We start from the raw sequence: 14,219 nt of genomic DNA, 5'->3' as shown, positions 1-14,219 counted from the left end.
GAATTAAAATGATATTTCATAGTAAAATCACAGCCTGTATAGTGAGATCACCCTAAGTCCTAAGCCTAAGCTCCTAGACTAAATATGATTGTAGAATCTACTTGAAATTTAACTTTGGTAAAGATCTGCTTTTTACAGTCCCAAGCCACATTTTCAGTTATCATGTTTATTAGTTTCTGCTAATAAACATCTGATTAAATAGAATTAGACTCAAATTTTTAGTAATAATGTATTCCCTTCCCTTATTTGTATTTATTTATTTTTAGTTATGGGACTGCTACATGATTTCTCTAAATTTGGGGTTCATAAAGGATAACCTCTCCTTTAGTACAATCAAGTTTACTGCTTTTCCCCAGTAGTTGACAAGTATCGAAGTCTACTTTGGTCATGACTTTCATAATGTGGGATTTTGTTTTTTGTTGACTTTTTTCTTTTTGTTTGATTAGAAGTAAAGACTGGTTAGAAATTTTTGTTTGTATGATTAATTAGAAATATTTTTTAATGAAAATAGTAAATAGCAATTTGGGGATTTTTTTTTTTCTTTTTTTTACCTCTGTTGATATGTAAACTGAATTCCTGTGTTAAGTTGGGTGTAATGTGGTCCCAGAAGAAGTTGTGAAGTTAAATACCTATGATAAACACTTCATGGTAACAAACTGACTTTTAGCTTTGAAATGTATAGTTTGCTTTTGTTTTAATTTTAATTAACATTACCAGTCTTGAAGCCTATTAGTAAAAGTAAAGAAGAAATATAGGTAGGCATAGATAGAATTAGTGAAGTGCTGCCATTATCTGAATTGTGTATTTCCTGTATTGAGCTGCCAAGTGATGTGCAGAATGTGAAACTTCGCGTTTTGTGTCCTTACGTATGGTTTCCACTCTTACTAAGCTGTAGCTGCAGATATCTTCTAGTTGACTTTTGGCTCTTTTTTTAGTAGCATATTTAATCGATTCAACATTTTAGAACTGAGAATTTAAAATGCAGCATCTAAATTCCTTAGTTTTGACAATGCACTCACCTCTGGCCAGGATGGCGACTGTTCTTTTAGATGAAGATTCGTGGTTGCGAAGGTGAGAGCTGCAGAAACGGGCATCTGGATGGAGCTTCCAACACCACGCTGTATGCTTCTGGTGTAGTGCAGATCTAACCATGGCCAGTGTTCTGAAAAGCCTGTTTTGTCACTAATGATGTAATTATACTAAAGGGAGGGTCTGGGCCAGGTATAGCTAACACATGTCTTGTTTAATCCTGTGTAGTTCAGCTTTAAACTAACCTACTGCCATGATTTCCACAGCTTGTAGCCCCTTGTTCAAAAGAAGTCTTTCATAACGTGTGTAAGCGAGTTACTGTGGTGAGTAGTTTTGGCTGAAGCCGCTTTGGCGGGGGGGTGCGCTGGGGCTTGCAAATTGTTTATGGGAAGAAGTTTCTCCTCAGATGAATTGGAGGGATGAGGAAGATGGTGGGTCCGTGAAGAGCTTATTTTAATAGTGAATAACTTGTGTTTACTGTTTACGTAGATTTTTAAAATTTGAGGTACTCTCTCCTGATATCAAAAGGGAGCTCTTTTTATCTTCATGTAATTTACTTCACTTTGGTATAACCAACAGTGTTCCAAGGTTAATAGGATTAGCTTGTGACTCCTGTTGTGTTCAACCATTTCTTTAACTTTGCTTCCCACCACCTTTTATTTTCCATGCCCCTTGGTCATGGCCATTGGGCATGCTCCGTAAGGAACCAGGGTAAGTTTTGAGAGTAATAAGATTCTTTTCACCAAAAGCCTTGATCTTCCAGAGCCAGAAATAGACACTATGCTGAGAACACCCTCTTAGGCACATCCCCCCCCCCCCATTTCTACCCTGAACACCTGCTACGGACACCTGTAATTCACAAATTCACCAAGCAGGAGCTTTTGCGTAGAAACTTAGGCTAGAAGTCTGTGGCCAACCAGGGTAATTGCAGCCTTCCCTTCTGGGAACTTCCATGGGTATTAATACAGGTGCTTTGCCTACATATTGATCTGATTGCATCAATTCTGAGAGCTCAGATTTCTCGGAGCTGTAGAAATGGTGCGGTATTAAATGGTGCCTGAGACTGTTAAGTGTTCATTGTAGTGCCTGTGGCACATGCATGAACACTCAGCAAATGATAGTAGTTATGATTCCCCTTTGCTGTGCACTCTTGGCAGCCCTCTCCCTGTGCACAATGGGAGAAGTTGGCTGATGTTGCCATTTTACTCTTCATACACCTTCCTGGTGAACTGCAAGTTTAATTAAGAAAGGGAAAGCATTCTGTGTTCAGCAGTATGAGAATCTAATTCTATCAATGACTCTTCCCAATCCAGTGAGGTAGCCATTACCCCATTTCACATATAAAGAAACCAAAGCTTAGAAAGGCAGTTGTGTGCTTGATGAACAAGAAAATAGCAAGCTTTGAGAGCAGGTCACCGTAGTGGTTAATCAGCGTTCAACGTGGACTATGATTCCAAAGGCCTCTCTGCTAGAAACTGCCAGCTGCCAAAAGTTCACCGTTAGAATTTCCTTTCTAGTTCTTAACTCAGTGAAAATGATGTTACAAATTATAGTAGATAACACCTATTTGAGTTTTCTAAGAACTTAATAAATAAGGAAATTAGCTTGGCTTTTATTGTCCTATAAATAACAACTGTAGTTGAATGTCAATGCCATTGTAACTGTATTCCCAGTTTACTTGGGTCAGATATTATAATCAAGGTGAAATGAAATGTGGTTTATATTCACACAGTTGCAAAAATAGGCCAATTAGCTCACTTGGATCATTGTTCTAATGAGGCCAAGGTCACAGGTTTTATGCATGTGTGGACCACAGCTGTACCCAGAGACCATCCTGCCACAAACTCTGTCCCTGACCTTGTCCGGTTATCTTCTGAACATGTGTCTCTAGGATCTGATTGAGATTGTAAATGGCACAGAAAAAAATCATTTCCATGAATAGGAAATTCAAAGGACATACTCTAAGTTGGAGGTACGTTGAGGGAAATCATTATGGTTTCTTACTCATGTCAATTTTGGGTCATTATAAGATATTAATGTCTGTCCCAAATCCATTTCATTTGTTAAAATAGTCAATCCTGAATTTATACATCAAGGCAGTTTCCAAACCTGTTGATTATTCCTAAATAAGATCAGTGCTTACCTACTTTATGGAGAAAAATGTCATCATCATTAGATATATTGGCTTATGAAATAAATTTTTTAAAAGTTTTTTGAATTTTTTTTAGTGGTAAATGAAGGAAGATGTACATTAAGGCTACAGATATATTTAACCTGGTTCATTCAAGTTTAAAGTACACAGGAATACAGGTGATTTTTATTTCTTTTTGAAGCTTCACAGCACACCCGAACCTCATAACTGCCAATCTGTCTTGATTAGAAGGAACCCTCGTGGAGTAAGATAATTACATGGGTCATCATTTTTAAAACTTTTTTCCATGGACTGCTTTCAGTGGGAGATGTGAAAATTATGACGACTGCTTTCGTTATTTGTTTTCTCTATATAACCAACAAGCCAGAAATAAATGTGCTGGTTCAGAAGAATTAAAGGTCAGTTTAAAATGCCAGCACCTATTGTTTACTGTAGAAAGTAAGGCTGGCAGACCATTTCAAACACTGTGAGCTGTTTGATTGCCAGGAAGGGGAGGGAGGGCCTTACTGCACCATGGGATTGGAGAAACACTGCAGTTGTTAATGGTTTTCATAGTCCAGTTCAGTACAGCTCCAGGCTGGCAAAAATGTAATTTTTCAAAGTTACTCAAAATCACTTTGATCAAACACCTTCAGGGAATGAGAGTGAAACTATCCCTGACTGTGGGTCAGATAAGATCACCACGGGGGAGGGGTGCCTGGGCGGCTCAGTCAGTTGAACATCTGCCTTCAGCGCAGGTCATGATCCCAGAGTCCTAGGATCCAGTCCCGCATCGGGCTGCTTGCTCAGCGGGAAGCCTGCTTCTCCCTCTGCCTCTCTCTGCTTGTGTGCGCGCTCTCTCTCTCTCCAAACAAATAAATAAAATCTTTAAAAAAAAAAAAAAAGATCACCATGGGGAGGAACTCCAGGGCAGACTCTAGGGCAGTGAGGGGCAGTGGGTAGGATACCTGCCTTTAAAAGCATTTACAAGGGAGACTGATGGGGCGGGGCGTGGGGGGATGGGGTTCCCAGCCAGCATCTTTCTGCATCATCAGAGTCCCAGGCGGTTACGTGAGCTGGGGAGCGAGAGATCCTCTTCCCAGTTAAGCCAGCAGAGCACTGGCAAACAAACTTATGTGAGGAAAGATTAGAAAACATCTCCACGAAACATTCATCAGTTTAGGATGCAGAGGATCGAGCCCTTTAGCATTGCCCAGAATACTAGTCCAGGGGACTGGGAGTCACCCCGCAGGTGACTGGTGGTTTTCAAAGCAGCCGATGTTTAGTGAACTGGTTTCCTAGCTGTTCTCAGAGGTGATGCTAAGACCACTGCAGGGGATGAGAGGGAGGCGAATGGCAGGGCTCCGGGCCTGGTGCCCCCGTGCCCAAACTTCACTTTTATGTGACTTGTGTATGGGAATTTTTAAGTTGAAAACATCTTTTAAAAGAGATACACTTTTTACAAAACTTAAACAGTACTGAAGTATTCCGATCTTTTCATACAAACTCTTCTGAATAGCATTCAAATCTTTTTGAGATTTTAAAAATTGTTTGGAATTACTGTTGTAACCATTAGTTACCACAGCCATTGTGACTGCAAGAGAATCAGTAGTCACAGGACAGCATGCCTTCCGGTGGTTTAAAAATATTACCTGATATCCACCTGTTTTATTCTATGTGGACTTTCTAATTGTTTGGGACAATTGGGAGTTGACATTCTTTCAAGATTTGATTGCTAAAAACCATTATTTTTAATTTCCTAGGTTACTGCTTCATTTTGCACACTTTGCCCAGTAAGACTGGGAATAGATGAATTTTGTAGAAGTGCTCACTGAGCCAAAATGGAAATTGGAAACTGCCCCTAAACATTTTTAAATGAAAAGTGCTCAAGAAAAAAACTATTCAGACCTAACCACTACTTAGGCAGAGCCTATGATAGATGCAAATCACAGACTTCCTTTTTCTCCTGCCACAAATGTCAGAAACGCTTGGCATCTGAGTGCAATGCATAACAGCTCAACTTGGAAAGGTCAGCATATCCCTTTGGGAAAAAATCTTTTCTTATAAATTGGAATGTTTGCACACATAACTGTAGGAAATGTTTAACATTTGCTTTGATGGGACAGCAATTTGTTCAATAGGGTGGAATTGTTCTTCTTTTTCCATTTTCCTGCCTGTTTGTACATCACAGGCACACAGATTACTGAATGCAACTTTGAGCGCTTCTATGAGATCAGATCATCCTGTCCACAAAACTGGCCAACGCCTTGGGCTTCCGAAAGGCCTGTTCCATCTTTTATTTACTCCAAGGGACTCATTTGTGAGAGACTGCTCTAAATAAAAGCAGTAATTTTCCACAGACTTTACATACTGAAACCCTGAAGAAGGAGGAGGAAGGGCGGGGAGGCAGAGGGTGAGGAAAAGGAAAACAGAACAAGGGGTCCAGGATCTCCTGCTTCACCTTTGCACACATTTGTTTCAGTGTGGCTAGGACACTCAGTGTCCCATGTCTCAGATGAGGTCATTTTGTTTGAAACTTCTGGTTTAAAGAGGGATACAGATCATTATGGCAAAGCAAGTCACTGTTCGTGATCAACTGCCTCCAATTTGATAATCAACATAAATAGTTGTGGTTCACAGAGAATTCCTCACCGGAGCCCATCTTTCCATCCATCTCGAACTGATGAAGAACAGCACTGAGTTTGTGTGTTACATTCGTTTCTGTAGCAACGGGATACTGAAAACAAGCTTACACTTTTTCTTAAGGTAAAAATGCTTTAATTTAGCAATGACCAAAAATAGACACAAGGAGGGACTGCAAGGAAGATAATGGTGTCTAGGTATTGGTCGAGGCTGGGGCTGGACTAAAGGAGGGGGCCTGAGTCAGCATGGCTCATTATTTTAGGACACTTCCGATTATTCACCTCCAGAAATAGTTTCCCTTCCATTTCAGCCGAATTGCTCTACAGCATGCTAAGTGGCCATGTGTGTCCTGAGGCACTCCAGGAGAAGAAATGCCCTATCAGAGACAAACCATCTCTCTCCACACCTACATCCTCGTGCCCGACGTCCTATCCCTTCTCATCTTCTCAAGGGCTTCTCTCCTTCAATGAATCCTTCCTTCCCTGGGTTAACAACTTCTTTTTCTCTATTGCTCAACTACAAAAACATACAAACATGTTCTATCTCCTCGCCATATAGAAAAATAAAACAAACAGGTGTAACTCATATCCCCTTGTAATTACCACCCATGTCTCTGCTCCCTTTCACACTAAAACTTATAAACAATTAGCATACACATTGATTCCTGCTTTTTCTCCTCCATTCACTCTCCAACCCACTTCAATTTGGCTTTCATCTCTACTTCTCCAAAGAGAAGGGATTTTGACAGTCACTAAGACTTGGTCAAAGCCAGTGGGCATATCTGTTCTCATGTTACTCAGCTTCTAGGTTGGATTTCCACACAGTTGACCACTCCATTCTTAAATCACAGTCCTCTCTCGGTTTTCACAGTACCACCTTCCCCTGGTTCTTCTCCTACCTCTGGACTGCCTCTTCTCAGCCTGTTTGGTTGGTTCTCTGGCCTCTATCTCTATTTGAATGTAAAAGTGCCCTAGGTCTCAGTCTTTGGCCTTCTTTCCTTCTTTCCACCCTCTGGATGATTTCATCCAATCCATGCTTTTAAAGAGTATGTAAATGCTGAAGAACCCGAATTTTACGACTCCAGCCCTGACAGTACCTATAGTTTTCACATTCATATATGCAATTACTCACTTGACGTTTCCACATAGATATTTACTCAACATCTCAAACATATTCTCCCAAACGTGTCTCTCTTTCCATTCTCTGTAAATGGTACCACTATGGACCCAGGTGCTCAAGTAAAAACCTGAGAGTCATCCTTAATTTCTCTCTTCCTTAAACTCTACTGCATCGCCTCCCCACATCCAGTCTCTCCGCAAATCACCTCAGTTTGATCCTCACGTATCTTTATTCAACTTTATCTCTAGGTCCACTTCGACCTCCAAGTTGTCATAACCACTCACGCAGACTATTACAGTGGTCTCCCTGCTCCCACTCCTGCCCGCTTATGATTCATTCTGCACACAGCAGCCACAGCTAAAAAAAAAATTAAAAAAAAAACACAGATCATATCATTGTCCTGTTTAAAGCCCCACCCTTCTCTGACTCAGGGGCTTTACATTTGTTCTTTTTGCAACATTTTACTCCTGTATCTTCACATACCTGGCTCTTTTTAATCCACCAGAAATAATGTTATTTCTTCAGGGATTTGTTCCTTACCTTTACCCCTGTCACTCTTAGTCAAAACACTTTATTTGCTTAGAAGTATTTACCATTATCTAAAATGATTTTCTTCATTTGTAGGCATGTTCTGTGTCTTTTACAGACAGAACCTAAGCTCCCTGAGGGCAGAAACCTTGTCTGCCTCCTTCAGTATTGATGGCTGATTTGGTAAAGTGCCTAGCACCCAGTAAGTATTTGTTGGATGAATTAATTCATTCAAGGCTATTTTTAGAACCCCTACTATGTGCCACATACTGTTCTAAGTTCTTGACATACATCTGTGAACAAAACAGAATACAGATCCCTGCCCTCAGAAACCTAATACTTTAGTGGGAGAGATGGGCAATAATCAAGACAAGTAAATCAGGTAAAAATACAGTATGTTTAAAGGTGTTAAGTTCTATAGAAGGAGAGTTTCTGGGTGCAAACTTAAGATATTCTCATCTCTTTTTCCCTTTACAGTGGAAACAACATTTGCTTTGCAGACACTTGAAATCCTGGCTTCTAAGGTGAACCATGAAATTATGAGTGGTTTACCTCTTTGAGGTTTAGCTCCCTTATCTGTAAAATAGAATACTACTCACCTCGAAAGGTTGGTGTGAGGAATAAATAAGGTAATATATATCAAATATTATCTCGTCCTTCCCAGCCACCCACCCTCACCCTATTATTCCAAGGGGAGGAAGCATACGGTAGTACCATGTTCTCCCTCTCTGTATCCCTAATATGCTTTAAAAAATCAACCCAACTTTTTTTTTTTTTTGCAAATACTCAACACATCCTTAGTGAATAAATATATGAACAAACAAGTGTATGGGTAATTTCAGAGCAAACAATCAAAGCTACTTTTATTCAGAGGCAATGCTTTTTTAAAGACAGTAGGAAACCCTCACCTTTAATAATTTTTCCCCTCTTTCTCATTTCTTAATTCCATTTTTATAGATCCCCTTTGATAAAGAAGAAAGGATCTATCCATTTAGTCCTTCTTACCATTATAGGAGTGAAACAGATAATTATTTTATAGGAGGATAAGACATTTATTTAAATGGAAACACTAATCTTTACTTTCATCATGCTGAAGTGTGTGGTTACAAACAATTTCCAATAAAACACTATATAATAAGCAAAAAATAAGTTACTACATTGTAAACTTACATACAGTTTCATCAATTAACAGGTTTAGGAACAAACAAGCCATTTTACGACTCTGGAGCTACATTTAGTAAAAAACTGCAAACACTCAAACCTTATCAACCCCCAGTAAGACACTAAGGAGCTATTCAAGACTTCTTCAAAGCAATTACACCAATACAGTTTTATTTTTGGTTACAGTCCCCTGCTGTGCACAAGACCATTGGAATGCTGTAACAATTACACATTTTTAAAACGGCACAAAGCAAAGCAAGGAGCTAACATGCCAGCCTTACAGAAGCTGTCTTGAAAGTGCAAACTCTGCATTTTCTCTTCCTGAACCACTAGGATAAGCACGGGTACCTCAGACGACACGGCAGGGTCAGGAGCATGCTTTCTATACCACTGGTGGGACATTTAACTTGAACCACGTCTCCATGCCTTTGAAGATACCTCTGGTTTTAGACAGTGAACAGGTTTCAACGAAATATAGTGCAAATCAAATACCGAGGAGCAAAACGACAGACAGAGACCGCCACAGGTGGACCCGCTGTTTCCCCACCGGGCACCGCGCCACACGGGACAGACTGGCACACGGAGACGACTTCTCTTCAGGTTTTCATGTGGAAGGCGCTGCGGCGGAGCGAGTGCAGGGCGACCACACAGCAGCCCCGCAGCAGCGCTCCGATGTTGTAGACGGGATCTGTCCCCCCTCTCTGAGTACTGAATGCCCACAGGACCGTGGGGACCACGGGGGCAGCCACGGCCAGGAGATCCACCAGGAAGCTGCTGCTCCAGTACTGCCTCCCGACGGCCCCCCGAGGCAGCGGGAGGACGCCGTCCAGTCTCTCCTCCGTGGAGCCTGCAAAATCCAGCTCTCGCATGAGGCGGTTCGCAGGAGCGGCCATACCCACCACGGCGTATGGGGTCTCCACGGGAGACAAGAGGATGGCGGAGTTGGGATTTCTGGGCGTGAGATCAACCATGAAAGCAGAGAGGGACTCGGCGAAGCTTTCCGTCGAGTCCGCCCCGGACTCATCAGGAGAGGCTGAGCTCGAGGGACAGGGGTCCTGGAGCTTGAGCACATGCTGAATGAGCTCCGAGACCGCCGGGCTGTAGGGCACCACGTCGGTCTGCACGGCCTGCTCCACCAGCGCACCGCCCTCCGCCGGAGCCTCCGCCAGCGCCAGCGGGAGGACCTCGAGCACCTCCGCCCCCGGGGCGGAGCGAAGAAGCTCCAGGTCGTGGGCCTCGGGGCTGGTGGCTGTCACCATCCCATCAAACAGATCTGCGCCGTCGGCCATACTGTCTCCGCCCAGCAGCTCGCTGTCAGCCGCCTCCTCCATGACCTGCTCCTCCAGAGCCAGCCCATCCGCCATCTTGCCAAAGCGGCTGTTCAGGGGCAAGCTTTTCTCCGGGGAATCGCACGGGAAGTCCAGACACAGCTCATCCCTCAGAGAGCCGCTGTGCGCCATCTCCATGCTCTGAAGTAGAGACTCCAGCTTCTTGTTCTGGATGTTTATGTCCACAAAGTATTTCTGAATGCCTTTATCTTTATCAGCCAAGCTGCTCCTCATCGTTTCGATGACCTGTCGGAGCTGCTTGATCTCCTTCCTGGCTTCCTTCAGGGCCAGCTGCGCCTCCACGCGGTGGCACTCTTCCTCGATCCAGTCTTCCCTCATGCGGGCCAGCTGGGACTTGAGCTCCACGATCTCGCCTTCCCTGCGGGGAGAAGACAAGCCCGGCTAAGGGCAAGGGCGGCCTTCGACCGTGCGGACGGCCGTTCTGACGCACGGCCACGAGCCCACGCTCTGCCTTGAAACGCAGAGGTTAAATAAATCAGTTTTGAATTTTTTTCTCACAGGTATTAGCCAGGAACTGTCCTCTCCTTAATTGTAAAATAGCAAAAATGATAATAACCAGAATCAGAATAAAAAATGCGACTGTTGTTTTTTTCTGAGTGTTGCCAGGCAGCGCGCTAAGTATAAGCATTGTCCTCTATTCAGTACTTGATATTTGAAGTTTCGTGACGAGAACGCATTAGAGCATGCTTTGCCTGCTTGTCCATCCATAGCCTACCCTTTCCTATGTCTACGCTTTGTGGAAGGAAAGTTCATTTCACTTTTAATTACCCGTCACAGTCAGAAGGCAGACTGGTTAAATTTCAGCCCTGCAGCATTGTTCTGAGCATATTATAATTTGAAAAATTTTTAAATAAAAAATGCTGCATGTTGCAAGGACTTTGTGAAAAGTTGATTATTCTGTCTCTTCTCAAGGTAAGATGATATGGCATCCACCCTACACTGAAGAAAATCCATCCCATTGTTTTAGATCCTTCATGGGACCCTATCTCAAGATCTTTCAAAAAAAAATACTTCCTGACATATCATTTCTTCATAGTCGATGTAAATACAAGTCCTCATATTCTCAGTGGTTATGAAGACTAGGTAGTCAGGATCCTGATATATATGAAGGGATGGTGTCAGTTTTCCTTCCCTTAGTCTAGACCTGAGTATTCAGTTTCATTGCCTTCCCATGCTTCCCTGCTATGACTGCTCAAACCCTCCCGCAGATTCCTCAAATCACAAACAAAGACTTCCAGAATGTAAGGTCTGACTCAGGCTACCCTCACCCTGAGTTCACAGCAACCCTGGTGGGAGCTCTGTTCAGCTATCCCAGAATGTTCCAGGGGAAAATCATTAAGCAGAAAATCTGGCCTGCCCCAAGATGTCAAAGGTCTTTTCTCTCCAAGATAAGATCTCTTAAACATGGACTGTTTTTTGGTTTTTGTTTTTTGCCTTAACACTTAGCCAAGAATAATGAACCTCTTCCTTCAGCACAGAAATAGCTTGCAGGAATCACAATACACACGGCCATCCACGCTCTCAGAGAGATAAACAGGGCTCAATAGGAGCCCCCGTGTGTGACCCTTTTTGCTGGAAGTATGAGATTGTTCCTGCGAGTGTTCCTGCCATTTAAAAATAGCCACGCACACACCCAACACTTCACGTCAAAGCCGTACACACCCAGAGGAAGCAGGGGGTCCCCTCTAAACTGAGAGTGTCCCCTGAACTCCCGAAACAGCAAATCACGCAGGAATATGAAAGGGCTCTTTTGAAAGACTGGTTTAAGGAATTTGGCAAACATTCAATGAAATAATTTTTCTTCTTTTCTATTTCTCTAGAGTGTGGGTTTGTGTTTCACTTTATGGAAAAAGAAACTGTCCTACATCAGGGAGAAAGGGGTGCAGATTCACCTTTCATGAAGTCGGCGCTCAGATTCCTTCAGCTTGGTCTTTAGGTGCCTCACTGTGACCTCTTTCTGCTGCAGAGGTGTCAGATATTGCTCTGGATTTGGGGGCTTGACACCATGATTTTCACCACAGGACATGTACCTGCCAGAGCGCCTGAAACAACACAAGCAATGAAATGTTATGTCTTCTGTAAAAAGAAAAATTACGGCAGAGCAAACAGCTTGAGAAGGAACGCAGCTCTGCACTGGGGTCTTAAGCCTCAGTAAGGTATGCTTCCCTTGGGAAGGGGGACTGGAATCTACCCGCCAATCTTAGGCCTGCTCATTACTTGGGAGACTGTGGGGAGGGTGTTTGTGGAGAGGGTGGAAGACAGGGGAGAGGGAGGATTTTCTATGGCTCTGGAATGACCTCATACAAAATAATGCACAATTGTGCACGGGCCTGCCTGTGGGTTCAGAGTAACACACTGTTAGATCAGAGGACAATGAGTGGGGCAGGCGGGAGGGAAGGCGGGGAGCGAGATGTCCTGACTTTCCACACAGTGTTCCACTGCCTAAACATCCTGATTGTCAGGAGCTGGATTCAGATTGTTCCGAGATCAATGCCTGGTGTGAGTGTGCCGATCTGGTGGAAAGTGTCCTTCTTCCGAAGGGAAAAGGCTACTCCACTGTCACCAGAGTGTGTGTTCTAAGGGAGATGCCCAGGGTTCCAGAAGACTTCCTGAGCTGCAATGTTGGCCCCTCTCAGGCCTGGCCGAGCACTGGGCACCCCTGCTGTAAGAGAGCTGATGAACGAGAATGGCCACCTAGAAGGAAGAAGACTGAGGGAGGAGGGCTGGCAGCTTCCTCCCTGTCTCTGGAGCCAGTCCAGGCCGCTGCACTCGCCCTGCTCCCCCTGAGCCTGTGCTCTGTCCAAGATGGCCTGTGTCCAGCTCCCAACCTTCTAGTGCTCCTTCTGTGGCCCCTTTGGTTGCGCATGTCCTTTTTTCTACAACCTCCTGCCCTGCCTCCCTCCCCCTCCCGGGACTAATTAATTCCTTGCTCGACCTTCAGATTTCAATTCAGTGTCATTTCCTCAGGGAGGCCTCCTCTGATCCCTCCAGACTGAGCTGGATCCCCTCCTGACATCTTAAACACACGTACAGCAACAGGTACTTGCAGAATAACCTTAAATGTGTTTTTGTCATGAGATGAGCAATGTCTTTGGCATCCTCTGGGCAGTAAGCACAGGGACCCTCTCTGCTGTCACTGTCCCATCCCCAGGACTCTACATGGTGCCTGGCACAACGTGGTACTCAACACCTATCTGATGTGTGAGGGAACGAACGAACACGTGAAGGATTCTTTCCTGTTCTGAGGGAAAGGCCCAGGTCCCCCTCCTGGCCCTGTGCCATTTTTCCTCCCTGGCCAGTCACTCCTCGGGCTGCTGAGCCTTAGCAGATACTGTGGTTTGGGTTCCTTCTGCCACTGCCCTTGAAGGATTAGCTGAGTGTGGGAAAGGAAAGAGAGGGAACTTCCTACAGAATGAGGGAGAAGCTCAGGAGTTGCATACCTTTTTCTTTTTCTTTCTCTTTTTTTTTCTTTTTTTGAAGGTCTTGAAAGAAAACTTACCGGGGAGGCAAAGTCCGAAGCCGGAGCCGGAGCTGAACCGCACTCACCTCATGACCGGGCTGCCGTCGCTTCCTTTGTAGGAGCCAGAGTTGCTGCTGCTTGGGGAGGAAGGTGCGTAGCTGGGGTGGATGTGAACGGGACTCAGCTGATTCCTGCACAGCATGGACAGAAAGTCCTTCTCCCGGGGGGAGGGTGGGCTGTTGCCAGACTTGTATGACGAAGCTCCATTACTCCGCCCATGGGGACCTCGGCTGGGAGAAAAGCGTGTCAAATGTTCACATGCTTGGGGCGACCAGTGCTCAAATGCTACTGCTTTACTCCTGCTTAGGGCTAGTTACTACTAAGGAAATCCAACGTACAGAGTTGAAAGGGCAATATAATTACTAGTGCAAACCGTCCTTATGAGCCACCTTCTTCCTACCTGCCTGAGATCTCCTTCCTTCTGCTGTTAGCACAGGCAACCTCACCCTCTGTCGTTCTCGCAAATAGTTTCTGACCATAAAATTGTTTTGGATTAATCCCAAATGCCTGTTAAGAGCACAAACCACGTCAAATATTGATTTGGTTGAGGTTCCCTTTGGAGGCTGTTTTGAAGATGTGGTTTTGTTCCAGTACACCTGTTTCAGCTTAAACCTGTTTGGGTTTGGTTCACGGTGGGGTAAGAAAACTAGGGTGGTTCATTCGGAGTATGAGGAAAAAGGGGGTTGCCCGCAAAGGAAGAGGAGAAAGGAGGACAGATGAACACAGTCCACATAAATGT

The 14,219-nt window shown here is 44.1% G+C and overlaps 1 protein-coding gene across 7 annotated transcripts in view; it reads right to left on the bottom strand.

Annotated features, from left to right (window-relative positions):
• Window positions 1-8,283: 8,283 nt before the first annotated feature.
• The window catches only part of SYBU (syntabulin), a 71,124-nt gene continuing 65,188 nt past the window's right edge, over window positions 8,284-14,219 (bottom strand). For all 7 annotated transcript variants that reach the window (XM_087864665.1, XM_045805769.2, XM_045805771.2 and 4 more), the window contains 3 exons: window positions 13,507-13,710; window positions 11,853-12,002; window positions 8,284-10,318 (listed from right to left, as the gene is read on the bottom strand). In XM_087864665.1, the coding sequence (XP_087720791.1) occupies window positions 9,208-10,318; window positions 11,853-12,002; window positions 13,507-13,710 (1,465 nt within the window). In that variant the 3' untranslated portion in view covers window positions 8,284-9,207. The remainder of the gene's footprint in view (window positions 10,319-11,852; window positions 12,003-13,506; window positions 13,711-14,219) is intronic.

Source organism: Ursus americanus, chromosome 9, assembly GCF_024610735.1.
Source record: "Ursus americanus isolate L20-20 chromosome 9, mUrsAme1.1.p, whole genome shotgun sequence".
In the NCBI taxonomy this organism is placed as follows: Eukaryota; Metazoa; Chordata; class Mammalia; order Carnivora; family Ursidae; genus Ursus; species Ursus americanus.
The sequence above is the reverse complement of the archived record's forward strand: the minus strand, read 5'-3'. Positions and strand labels throughout refer to the sequence as shown.